At 39.1% G+C, this 12,701-nt stretch overlaps 1 protein-coding gene across 1 annotated transcript in view; it reads right to left on the reverse strand.

Moving 5' to 3' along the window:
* Morc1 (MORC family CW-type zinc finger 1) overlaps positions 1-11,784 on the reverse strand; it is a 157,051-nt gene extending 145,267 nt beyond the window's left edge. The window contains exons 1-3 of the mRNA XM_013028509.1: positions 11,648-11,784; positions 6,398-6,462; positions 1,046-1,114 (exon numbers count right to left, since the gene is read on the reverse strand). Coding sequence (XP_012883963.1) covers positions 1,046-1,114; positions 6,398-6,462; positions 11,648-11,784 — 271 coding nt within the window. The remainder of the gene's footprint in view (positions 1-1,045; positions 1,115-6,397; positions 6,463-11,647) is intronic.
* Between the last annotated feature and the right edge of the window lie 917 nt (positions 11,785-12,701).

The raw sequence follows: 12,701 nt of genomic DNA on the forward strand, positions 1-12,701 counted from the left end.
GGGGGGGGAGGATCGGGTAGGGGGGAGCGGGGGGGAGATGGGAAGGGATGGGAAGGGGAAACAAAGGAGGAGGCAACAGTGCTTGATAAGAAATGTACTCATTACCTTGCCCATGTAACTGTAACCCCTCTGTACAGTATTTTCACAATAAAAAAAAGAAAAGAAAAGAATAGTTGAGCATCTTCTAATCTTGCTAATAAATATTCTTTGGCAATTTGAGCCAAGAGGATATTGATTCTCTTTGCATTCACAGCTGCTGGATGGATGAATGACCATTCTTCTCTTGAATTTCCAACTACCCAGAGCATTTCCATATGACTTGAATTCCTTCACCAATTTTTAAACACAGTTTTCAGAATCTTGTCTTTTGGTACCTAGAGTGTTTTAAAAACTCAAGAAAGGTGATGCCTAAAACAAACCCCTTATCAGAAAGAGTAGCATTTCAATTGTACAACATTTGAACTGTGCACCTATTATGTGTTGACTTTGTGCTAACTTTAAATGACAAAGATAATTCATACAATATATTATAGATGTATTCCTATGATGAGAGCATTCCTTTGAGGAACTAAACCTTTGAACATGCAGAGGAAAAACAACATAAACTGCTAAACAGGAGAGACAACCTCTACCTCAAGGTTATGCAGAAATTAATAATAGCCTAAAGGCATGGGAAACTGCCCTGGGGCTTTTTGCAAGTAATGACAACCAAAAGAACTAAAAGGAATCTTAGCACTGTTTGTGTGCTATTCGTTCCCAGGTGTATTTTTCTTACAATCAAACCATTTGTCTTTCATTTTCCTGACCCTAATTATTTATTGTACTTTATGTGTTGGTTTCGGTGGTTAGAATGAATATAGTTTGCCAGCTAGCATATTTGAACCCAAATACTTCAAAAACTAAGTTCAGCCTGGGCTTTAGTCTCCTATTTTAATAGCTCCATACCTGTTTTTTTAATAGATAGCTCAATTTATTTTTATTTATTTTATGACTTTTCAGACTGTTTCCTTTAACAGCCAGTTAGGTATCGAGCAAATTAACTTACCAGGGCTCATGCCGCATCCATCATCCAGGAAACACAACATGAATCCACCCTGCAGTTTTTCATTATCCACTGTAAGAGAACGCAGTTATTACTAATAAATATTGGGCTTAATTTGTTCCTCAGAAAGTCCTACTGCTCACATAATTATCTGTCCTCCTCCATTGCAGCCACAGAGTGACAGAGTTATGGCACAGTTACGGAGCTCAGAATGGAGTCTTGGCTACAGCTTCCTAAGAAACTGCAGGGAGAAAATAATCATGCAGCAAAATGGCTTTAAATTAACATAAAGCATCTACACATTAATAAATTATGTATACAGCAGGATGTACCCTGCTCTAGAATTGGATGGGTCCGTTCATTAACTTCAGGTATTTCTTTCCTAAGAGATGGAAAAACATAGATGGAGATGTGACCCCAGGACCGCTCTATCAAACTGATCAACCTTTATGCCCTTTCACCAAAATACTAAACAAATCCAGGCCATTCTGATTAAATTCATCAGGCTCCCTTCTAAGTAGTTAATAGCCATATGAGTCTTTTGAGAGTGTTTTTCTGAAGCAGAAAACGTGCCTCTTGAAGATGAATTGGATTTTTGAAAGTGCTAACTTATTTGAAATCAATTTTAATGATTAAGAGATACCACTAAGTGACACACTATTATGTCTGATTTAAAAACAAACTTTAAAGGTATTATAAAACTAATGAGACTAATTTTAGTACACAAATTCAACAGCTGGATATATCATTCCTATTACATTTCCTTTCTCAATGTGTTATTAATGAGTAATTTCTGTGCAATAATATATTTTTAAAGTATATAACTGAATCAATTTTGACATGTACATGACATATACATGTGATATATATAGACATATGTCACATATAATATATCTAATGGCATATTTATGCCATCATATATATCACATATTATGGCATATGCACACTCATGAATCCACCACCACAACCAAGGCAGAGATTATATCCATAAGTCTATCACCTTAAATGTTTCCTCCTAGTTCCCTGTAATCTCTTGTTCTCCTTCTAATTTCCATCACCTTCAATACCTCCCTAGACAATTACTGATAAGCTTTCTTTCCCTACAGATTTGTTTTCTAGCATGTCTAGGTCAATCTCTCTGTTCACAGACCAATTTGAATTCACATTTAAAAATTAACTAATGTTCAAAATGGCCCCTAAATAACCATCAAGAGGACATACCTAGTTGTGCTAGTTTATTTTATGTTGTTATAATGAAATACCTGAGGCTGTTGATGGAAGCAGATACAGATACAGAAGCCTAAAGGCACAGTGTACATTTTTGCTCAGCTCTGGTAAGGGCCTCATAGTAGATGTCATCACAGTAGTAAGAGCACATGAAGGCAAACATTCCAGAAAGGAAGACAGGAGGCAAAACAGGAACCCAGTTGCACTCTTGGATACACTTCCAGGAGGACTAATTCACTCCATGAGACCAGGCATTAATTCTTCCAAAGACAGGGCCCCAATGACCTAACCACCTCTCCCATAATCCCTACTGCTTAAAGGTTTCACCACATCTCAACATTGGCAAACCAACAATGAAGCTTCTAACATGTCAACCTGTAGGGGGTGAACCATATCCTAATATAGTGCTAATCTTTGGAGTTTGTAGTATAAAAATCATATTCCCACTCTAAAAGTTCCTCCTGGTAATAATCTATGTTCATCCGGGATTGAAAACCACCTGGCCTACCTGGTCTAAGATGAGGCTAGACTAGGTAGAATGCTTGCTTAGCATTCATGAGGTTCAATTCCTCAGTACCACATAAACAGAAAAAGCTACAAATGGTGCTGTGCTCAAGTGGTAGAGTGCTAGCCTTGAGTACATAGACACTCAGGGACAGAGCCCAAGCACTGAGTTCAAGCCCCAGGACCAGCAACAACAAACAAACAAAAAAGCCAACAGGACTCTTTACACTTTCATAGTTCATACATGTACTTTACTAGACTTAACATGTAGTACTTTGCCATGAAGTACTTGACTAAACCTAAAGTACATGTACTATGAATATGTGCATTAAAATACCCATCTGTCGTCTATTTCTCTTTCACACCAATGATGCTTACATTTTGGGGATACAGTTATGTCAGAGATAGGACAAAGCTATCAGCCCTACTCACCAAAGTCAAGATATGTCCTACATTTTCCATGCCAATGGAAAAAGGATGCTAGTTTATTAAAAGGGGCATGATGTATACTAAGCACTTTGATCAATGTCTGGAAATTAATGAGTACTTTAAAAATGTATTTAACCTAGGCACTGGTAGCTCATGCCTACAATCCTAGCTACTCAGGAGGCTGAGATCTGATGATCAAGGTTCAAAGCAGCCAGGGCAGGAAAGTCCATGAGACTCTTACTCTGAAGTAGAGCTGTAGCTCAAAGTGGTACAGCACTAGCCTTGGGTAAAAAGAGCTCAGGCCCTGAGTTTAAGCCCTATGACTGAAATTTTAAAAAAAGCATTCAGGTTAATAAGTAGAGTGAATGAGGATGAATAAATATGGTTGAAGTATTTTGTTTGCATATATTCAAACAGAACATTGAACCCTTTTGAAATTATTTATAAGAAGGGAATAGAGTGTAAAGGAGGGTGATTGGGAGTATGAGGTTGATTCAGATATGTACATGTGCAGTAATGTCACAATAATATCTCCCCTTGTAAAACTAATGTATGCTAATAAAAATGTATTGAAGGCATGTCCATCTTTACCAAAGCTAACACAGAGAAATATAAAACATCATGGTGACATATACTTAGTTTGAATTTTATAGCCCCCTAATTACTTAAAGAAAACTAAAGAGAGAGTCATTTAGGGCCTCAGTAAATCATTTGAAAACTAGTCCAATCTTAGCACCCCAGTACTGTTTTACAGTTTAAGTACTGGCCCTGGTTTGTTTTATTTTATTTTAGTTGAAGAAAAACAATTTTCAATATTGATAACTGCATGGTGGTTTATTACAACAACAACCACAAAAATAGGTAGTTTAAAATCCAAGGCTGAGATGAATGCTGGTGGCTCATGCCTGTAATCCTAGCTACTCAGGAGGCTGAGATCTGGTAATCATGGTTTGAAGCCAGCCCTGGCAAAAAGTTACTGTAAGACTCTTATCTCCAATTAACTACTCAAATCCAGAAGTGGCACTGTGGCTCAAGTGTTAGAAGGTTAGACTTGAGTCCAAAGAGGCTCAGGGACAAGGCCCAAGCCCTAAATTTAAGACCCACAGTCTATCCCCCCTCCGCCCAAAAAGTGGTCGAGGACTAGTCTTGAGCAAAAGAGGTCAGGGACAGAGACCAGGCCCTGAATTCAAGCCGCAGGCACCTGGAATAATAAACACTCAGGAATTTGTAATGGAGTAAACAATTCTTTTTTTGTTTGTTTTCGTTTTGTCAGTCCTGGGGCTTGCACTCAGGGCCTGGTCACTCACTGTCTCTAAGCTTCTTTGGCTCAAAGTTAGCATTCTACCACTTGAGCCACAGTGCCACTTCTAGCTTTTTCTGTTTATGTGGTACTGAAGAATCAAACTCAGGGCTTCATACGTACTAGGCAAGCGCTCTACCACTAAGCCACATTCCCAACCCCTCATGATAATTCTTTAAATGAGAAAATTCTTAGGGCTTTGATTTTAAGTCAGTGGTCAATTCTTGCCTTAAAAGGCCATGGGTTCAATCCTCATGCACAAAAAAGGATAAGGAGATGCTTTTCTTCCTAAACTGTTGACAAAAATCACATCCTCATTGCAAGAACTGGCTTCCCAATCTGAAGTGTCATTTCTTCTTTCTGTGTTCCCATCATACTCTGATTGTCTCCTAGGCAACAGATACCTATCCTGTATAAGATGCTCCCTGACCTATGATGAGTTGACATAGGGAGCTTTCAACTTTATGATAGTGTGAGGGAGATATAAATACAACAAAAACTATACTTCTAATTTTATTATAGTCTTTAAGCATTGATCCCAAGTCAAATTCCCAGGATACTATCTTGTGGCTCTAGGAAGCAACAGGAAACTACAGCCTCTAGTTAATCATGATGGTAAAAGACTAATATTCCATAGTATACTGTGTAGCTAAGCTATAATGTTCTATAATTTAGGTGTATGAAACACATTTTCCACCCACTATCTGTTCAACCTACAGTGGTTTATCAGGATAGAACCCCAAGGAAGCTGACCAACATCTATAATTGGATATGAAAGACAAGGCCTTGTTTTCACCATGAAGAAAGTTCTACTCAGTCCCTAGACTCACTTTTCCTCTGCTTAGATGAGCTTCTCCCCACCCCACCCCCACCCCCATTCCCACTGGTCACTTAGGAAAGAACCAGCTGAGAAGACTCTGTTCAAAGTCTTCTATTCCCTTTTGGGAGTAAGCTGCCCAGAGACCACATGGGGTTACCTCTGCCCAGGGTAGTTTTGAAGAAAACTGAGTACACCCGGCTCCCATAACCCTGAAATTCTAGGGTTTGATCATCTCTTTGCTCTCTCACTGAAACTACCCATTCCAACCTAATACTTAACAGTGGTAGAGGCTGACTCTTTTTTATCTCAAACTTTACAGAACTGAGTGAAATAGAGGGTCAGGCATTTTTTTTTTCAGATTGCCCAAGATGATCATGTATACCTCTCATGTGAACCATAAGTACTCAATGGGCTGAGTATCATAAAGGCTCAGAGGTGTGGACTGAACTGAGCTGACTTTTAGCCAGGTGTCCTCTCCCCTGTGAGTGATAACTGACCCCACAGAGCAGCTGACAGAACTAGGTTAAGAGAGAGTATCAGCCACAGACCTGATATATTCACTATAGACTTACATCACAAAAGCTAAAGCCATCACACCCAGTCACACCCTGATGAGATTCACTAATAATTGCCACAAACAATTGAAGACTGTGAATGAAATCAACAGCAACAACAAAAACATGGGGATTCTTCTGTTTGAATTTTGGAGCCTTCAGATATTCATGCTGCACATTCATTCATGCATTTTTAAAATGGTGATAAGTTGGACATAATGTACATTTAATTATGAATAACCATTAAGTTAATATTTTTTTTTAGTAAAATTGCTTCTTCTAACTGCTCCAAATCCCACTGATGCTTTACAAAACTCTGTGAACGGAATTTAGCAAATGGGTCCTCTAATAAGTGAACAATTTGATTTGGAGTCTACTTTTCTCAGCCCAGCTCCTCCTCCACTCACAAAGCACTTAGATTACATTAAAGTCTATAGAATGTGGTTTGATATCGTAAGTAAAATTAATAGCAACAGGCTCTTCCATTCAGAGACAAAGGAGGAAAAAAAGTCTTGGCTTACCTGAAAACACATCAAGTCGTGTGGCCCCTGCATCTCTAGAAAAAGAAAGCATGACAATATCATTGCTGCATGGTGAAAGTACATTTAAAAATTATATTGATCTAAATTGCTTGTATGAGGGCAAATCTACGGTCAGATGTCAAACAATATAAAAATCTACTTAAATTGCTCCAAAATCAATTACCAAAGTATTTCACTGTACATTTCTATACTATCATTACCGTAATTTGAGAATATTATAAAGAAATCTGAAAGAAGACATAGAATTTAGTGGCAGTTACACACATACACACAAAAAACTCAACAAAATTCATATGAATATGGTATTTTGTTTTCAAAACTGACTGGAGAATAATCCAGAATGATAGAACAATTTTCTGAAGTATTTTCATTTAAAACATTGAAAAGAAAAAGCAAATTACTATGTAATATGTACTATATGGTCACATTTTTTTAATTTTTTATTGATGATTGGTGATTACATAAATTTCACATATTTCACAGTATTGTGGAATAGAGATAGTTAAAGTTACAAACACATTTTAACCTTCACAAGGCAAGTTGTCATTATCATGGTCTATAAAGTTTGTGAATTCTATGAGCCTTGACAATACAACTATTTCTTCCACATCAGGTGATATGTACATTTCTTTCCTTTTGCTTAGTGTAAGCTGTTCCCTCTTTCCCTCTCATTCCCTCCCTCCCTTCACTGCCTCTGAGTTGCTTAGTTCATTTTCCTCTGTGTCCAGTGCAGCTGATAGGCCCCTCTGTTGTGTGTTTTCCTGCTCCCCTCTGATTGTGTCCTTCTCCTAGCTTCCCTCAGATGTGTGCATATATATACCATGTACGTGGTCAAGAACATGGAGTCATTTAGCAATGATACAACAAAATGAGTGAAGTCCTTTGTTTCTCCGGTTCTGTTTACTTTGTCATATCTCCTTGCATTTTGGCTTTAGCACCACATATCAGGGGGACCGTGTGCTGTTTGTCCCTTTGTTCTTGGCTTACCTCTCTCAAAATGATTTGCTCTAGTTTCATCCATTTCCCTGCAAATGCCATTATTTTGTCCTTTCTAATGGCTGCATAATATTCCATTGTATATAGGTACCTCAATTTTGGATTCACTCATCTGTAGTGGATTCATCTGGGTTGTTTCCATATCTTGGCTATTGTGAACATGTGTCCTTGTATCCTGGTTCCTGTTGCTCAGGGTAGATGCCTAGGAGTAGTACGGCTTGGTATAGGGGAGGTCAATATTTAGCTTTCTGAGGTACCTCCAGACTGCTTCCCAAAGTGTTTGTATTAGTATACATTCCCACCAGTAATGCAATAGGGTTCTTCTTTCTCCATATCCCCTCCAGCAATTGTTGTTGGCTGAATTTAGGATGCAGGCCATTCTGACTAGGGTAAGGGGTATCTCAGTGTTGTTTTTATTTGCATTTCCTTTATAGCCAGGGATGAAGAACATTTCCTCATGTGTTTCTTTGCCATTTTTCTATTTTCTTCTGAGACTTCTCTTTAGCTTCCTTGCCCATTTAATGATTGGTTTGTTAGATTTGGGAGAGGTTAGTTTCTTGAGTTTCCTGTATATAATGGGTATTAGGCCCTGGTCTGATATATTGCTGGTAAATTTTTTTCCCAATTAGTTGGCTATCTTTCTAGTTTGTTTGCTATTTCTTTAGCTGTGCAGAAACTTTTTATTTTAAGATAGTCCCATTTATCTAGTCTCTCTTCAATTTGTTGTATATGGTCACATTTTTAATTAATTTTTATTGTTATTATAAGATGTTGTACAGATGGGTTACCACTTCATGACTCAGCTATATAGTCACAAAGAAATCAAAATGTTAAGAGTTTTCTCAAGGTCAGAGGTGGGAAAACTGTGGCTCATGGCCCAACCTGGCTTAGCAACTGTGTTGTAAAAAAAGTTTTATTAGAACCTAGTTATGTCTACGCATTTAAATCATAGCTGCAGTCGAATTAGCACTGTATGGCAGAGTTGAATTAGTTTAACACAGACATAGCCTCCAGAGGTAAAGATATACACTGTCTGGTCTCTTACAGAAAAAAAAAATATGTAGATTCATACTCTACCTGATGAGATTAGCTGTGATATTTTTGCTATTTTTATTTTTCTTGGTTTTCTATAATTCACAGGTATTCTTTTTGTATTTAAATATATATATATATATATTTAAGTAAAAAGGGGCTGCCAATTTACAAAGGTAACTCTGGGAACTGTTCGATGAATTCCATTTCTCCCCTTTCCTCCAATCCTAAGTCAATCCATAATGGGAAGGAGAGAATATAGTCTGCAAGATTAACAAGTATGTGTTCCTTCAGAGTGTTTTGAGACTTCAAGCTCTGGAACCAAAGTAGTCATGACTGTGTATCCTTGCTTCAAGACCATAAGCAGTACCACTTTGCTACAGTACCACTTTAATCTGCAAGAAGCTAACAACAGGTACTCATCTGCCCTGTTTGCACCTTCTGACCTGAGTTCATGTCTTTCTTTTTTTTTTTTTCTTTTTGCCAGTCATGGGGCTTGAACTCTGGGCCTGGGCACTGTCCCTCAGCTCTTCAGCTCAAGGCTAGCACTCTACCACTTGAGCCACAGCACCACTTCTGACTTTTTCTGCTTATGTGGTGCTGAGGAATCAAACCCAGGGCCTCGTGCGTGCGAGGCAAGCACTTTACCACTGAGCCACCTTTCCAGCCCCTCATGTCTTTCTTGACTAATCAACTTTATTCTCTGTCCTCCTCCATCCCTTTCAATGATTCCATTAGTTGAGAAGATTTCTCAAAAGAGGGAGCCCCAGCCACTATATATATGTTTTTCAGTTTGCATTGTCAAGTTTCAATTATTTCTAGTTATTTATTTAGAATCATGAACAGTATGCAGGAGTTACGTGGTGACAATATTACAGATGCATACATACACTGCACTTTGAACAATGTGCTAGCACTTTGTGCTGAGTGCTGGGGAAATCCTGGAGGGCTGCTTGTCTGACTACACCCAGTGGTGGCACTCTCAGAAGGGCCTTTTCCCTTCTGACGTCAAAAACTGGAAGGCAAATGCAAAAAGCTGAAATATTGTGATGAACCAGTGGTAGGGAATTTATGTCCTCACTGAGATCCCTGTTCTAACAACTGGACTGCTGGGCAGAGTTAATAATCTACAGAGAAAGGACAGAAAATCTTCTGCCACAGGGAATTACAAACATAAACCAAGCCCAAATGCCATATTCAATTGAGATAAAATTTTGAGTCCTGAGGCAGGCATAATGGCATGTAATACCAGCGTTTGGGAGGCTGAGTTAGGAGGATCACAAGTTCAAGGCCAACCAGGGCTAGATATCAAGTTTGAGTCAAAGAAAGAAGGGAGAGAGGGAGGAAAGGGCTGAGAAGTTGGCTTAGTGGTAGAGTGCTTGCCTAGCATGCATGAAGCCCTGGGTTCGATTCCTCAGTACCACAAAAAGAGAAAAAGCTGGAAGGGGCGCTGTGGCTCAAGTGGTAGAGTGCTGCTAACCTTGAGCAAAAGATGCTTAGAGGTGGTGCCCAGGCCTGAGTTCAAGCCCCAGGACTAGCAAAAAAAAAAAAAAAAAAAGAGTTGGCTATAACCTCTTTAATGAAAGAGGTTAAACTACAATACCTTTATCAGAGTCAGAAAAAAAATATATAGTACTGGGTTTTTATAGCCAACTGGTCGTTAGAATTCTAGCTCCATCCAACAATAATTGCATAACTTTTTAAAAAATATTTTATTTTTGAATTATCATGCCTTTGTAGTATGAGGGGTTTTTTTTCACTGTGATATTTGCATGTATGCCCACAGTGCCCTATCAACAAATTCACCACCTTTACCTTGTTCACATTTAGTTGCAAAAATTGTACTAGGCCATCAAAATCCCACATGTGTGGAACAGGGATGACAGGCCCCATCTCCCGGTGATGCTGCCCAGACACCAAATGCTCTTGTACACCTGACACATCGTAAGAGGTGAACAATAGTTAGCCACTTTCCTAACTACATAATCTGATTTAATACAGATGTCAATAAATGTTTTAACCCAAAATTAAATTTCTCCAGACACAGGGTACACTGATACAGAACTCATCAGATATTCCAGTGAGCATGCTCTTGATAGGGTTATTAACACAAATAGAAATCCAATAGGTCCCATAGTTTCCCTTATTTGCAATAACTAGTATATGTCTGAAACAAGCAGAAAAGGTCAGATAAGATGATGTTAAGTGAAACGAACCCCAAGATAGGAACACAAGTGGGCTTTTTTTTATTTCTTGCTATTGTTCCTAATGTATTTATAAAGTACCACCTGATTTTTTTTGTTGCTTTGTATGTCCTTCCCCTATGGTATAACCCCTGTTTTCACTGTATTTGATGTTGGTATAATTTGGAGAGGGGAAGGAGAAAAACAAATTGTTTAAATATGGATACAGGTGAACCCACTGCAACGAGATGTACAAAGACACTATGTCAAAAAATGAACTTTACAATATGGGGAGGGGGTACTTATGGAGATGGGAGGGAAGGGATGGTAAGGGAAAAACAAAGGAAGCAATGATGCTTGATAAGAAATGTACTCATTACCTTGCTCATGTAACTGTAACCCCCTGTACAGTATTTTCACAATAAAAAACGTATTTAAAACTTTTTTGAGAAGTGGTGTTGTGGCTCAAGTGGTAGAGTGCTAGCCTTGAGCTGAAGAGCTGAGGGATAGTGCCCAGGCCCAGAGTTCAAGCCCCATGACCCACAAAAACAAACAAACAAACAAAAAACTTGTTTTTTGGGGCTGGGAAGGTGGCTCAGTGGTAGAGCGCTTGCCTTGCATGCTCGAGGCCCTGGGTTCTATTCCTCAGCACCACATAAGCAAAAAGAAAAAATCCAGAAGTGGCGCTGTGGCTCAAGTGGTAAAGCGCTAGCCTTGAGCTGAAGAGCTGAGGGACAGCGCCCAGGCCCAGAATTCAGGCCCCACTACCAGACCCCCCCAAAAAAAAACCTTTTTTGATAATAAATAGAAATTAAATAAAGGTCAATAGTTCCTTCTCTCCTGTGTTCTGGTCCCAGAGAATGTTAATTTCATATGAAGAGAAGTCACAGAACATTCCAAATTGGGGGAAAGGGGCATACATTGGGGAGAAATCATTATATTGTAATTTTCATATGCAACCAGAGTAGGTTTGTATTGTGAAATTCCATCAACAACGTGTGTGCTCAGAGAAACCTACCTTGCATTGTCCAGCAGTTCAGCAAGAGCTCCAAAGAGGAAACTGTGTGTCGTGCTGATGAGGAAGTAAAGGGAAAACACAAAGTCAGTGGAGGGATATAAAAGGTTCCAGATACCTGCCGACAAATGCTCCTCCATCCTAGCCAGATAATCAATTAGCAAGGCATTCTAGAAACGACTTGCCCAGCACGATCAAGATTCTGAAGTAGATGCTCTGTATTACAAAGCCAGGGGTAAGAACACGTTTTGCCAAAGTACCCTGTCAATTCCTGATAAAGCACAAAGTTCAGGGAGTGAGAGAAAACTCTGACCTTTCCAATTTGCTTTTGAAGGATGTATTCAAGTAGTTTTCTAGATAATTTTTCATTAAAATCACATTACATAAGATGTAATTAGGAAGTGGCACTGTGGCTCAAGTGGTAGAGCACTGGCCTTGAGCTGAAGAGCTGAGGGACAGCGCCCAGGCCCTGAGTTTAAGCCCATGACCAAAAAAAAAAAAGATGTAATTATACCTGGGGAAAATGGCAGAAAACCCTACTCTACCAAGAGATCATGGGGGTCCACTTGTAGATGCAGGGATTTAGTGGTGGGGGGGGGAAGAACACATTATTTATTTCTGTTGAAAATTTCCAGCTCTGAAAAGTTAGTCCTTAAAGAATCTACTTGATTACCCTCAGCTTCTCTCTCTTGTGCCTATCAACACTGAGTAGTGGGAATCAGATGCTATGGGCAGCTGTGGGCAGCTGTGGACAAGGCCCTGAGCTCCATCACAATAAATACACACACACACACACACACACACACACAAATCACTCCTGCCAGGTGTAAGTGACAAACATCTGTAATCTCAGGAGGATAGCAAGTTGAAGGACAGTCTGGGCTTACATAATGAGACCCTGTGTCATACAACAAAAAATAAACCAAAAATTCAATCCCCCTTCTCTTTTGTTTTACTGTGTCTGACTTAAATACATCTGTCTGTTTTCCTGATGTTGATGATTGCCCCATCCATTTTTTTTTTTTGTCTGTTTTCTCCTTCCTTCACCTCCCATCCA

This window comes from Dipodomys ordii, unplaced genomic scaffold, assembly GCF_000151885.1.
Source record: "Dipodomys ordii isolate 6190 unplaced genomic scaffold, Dord_2.0 Scaffold111, whole genome shotgun sequence".
NCBI lineage: Eukaryota > Metazoa > Chordata > Mammalia > Rodentia > Heteromyidae > Dipodomys > Dipodomys ordii.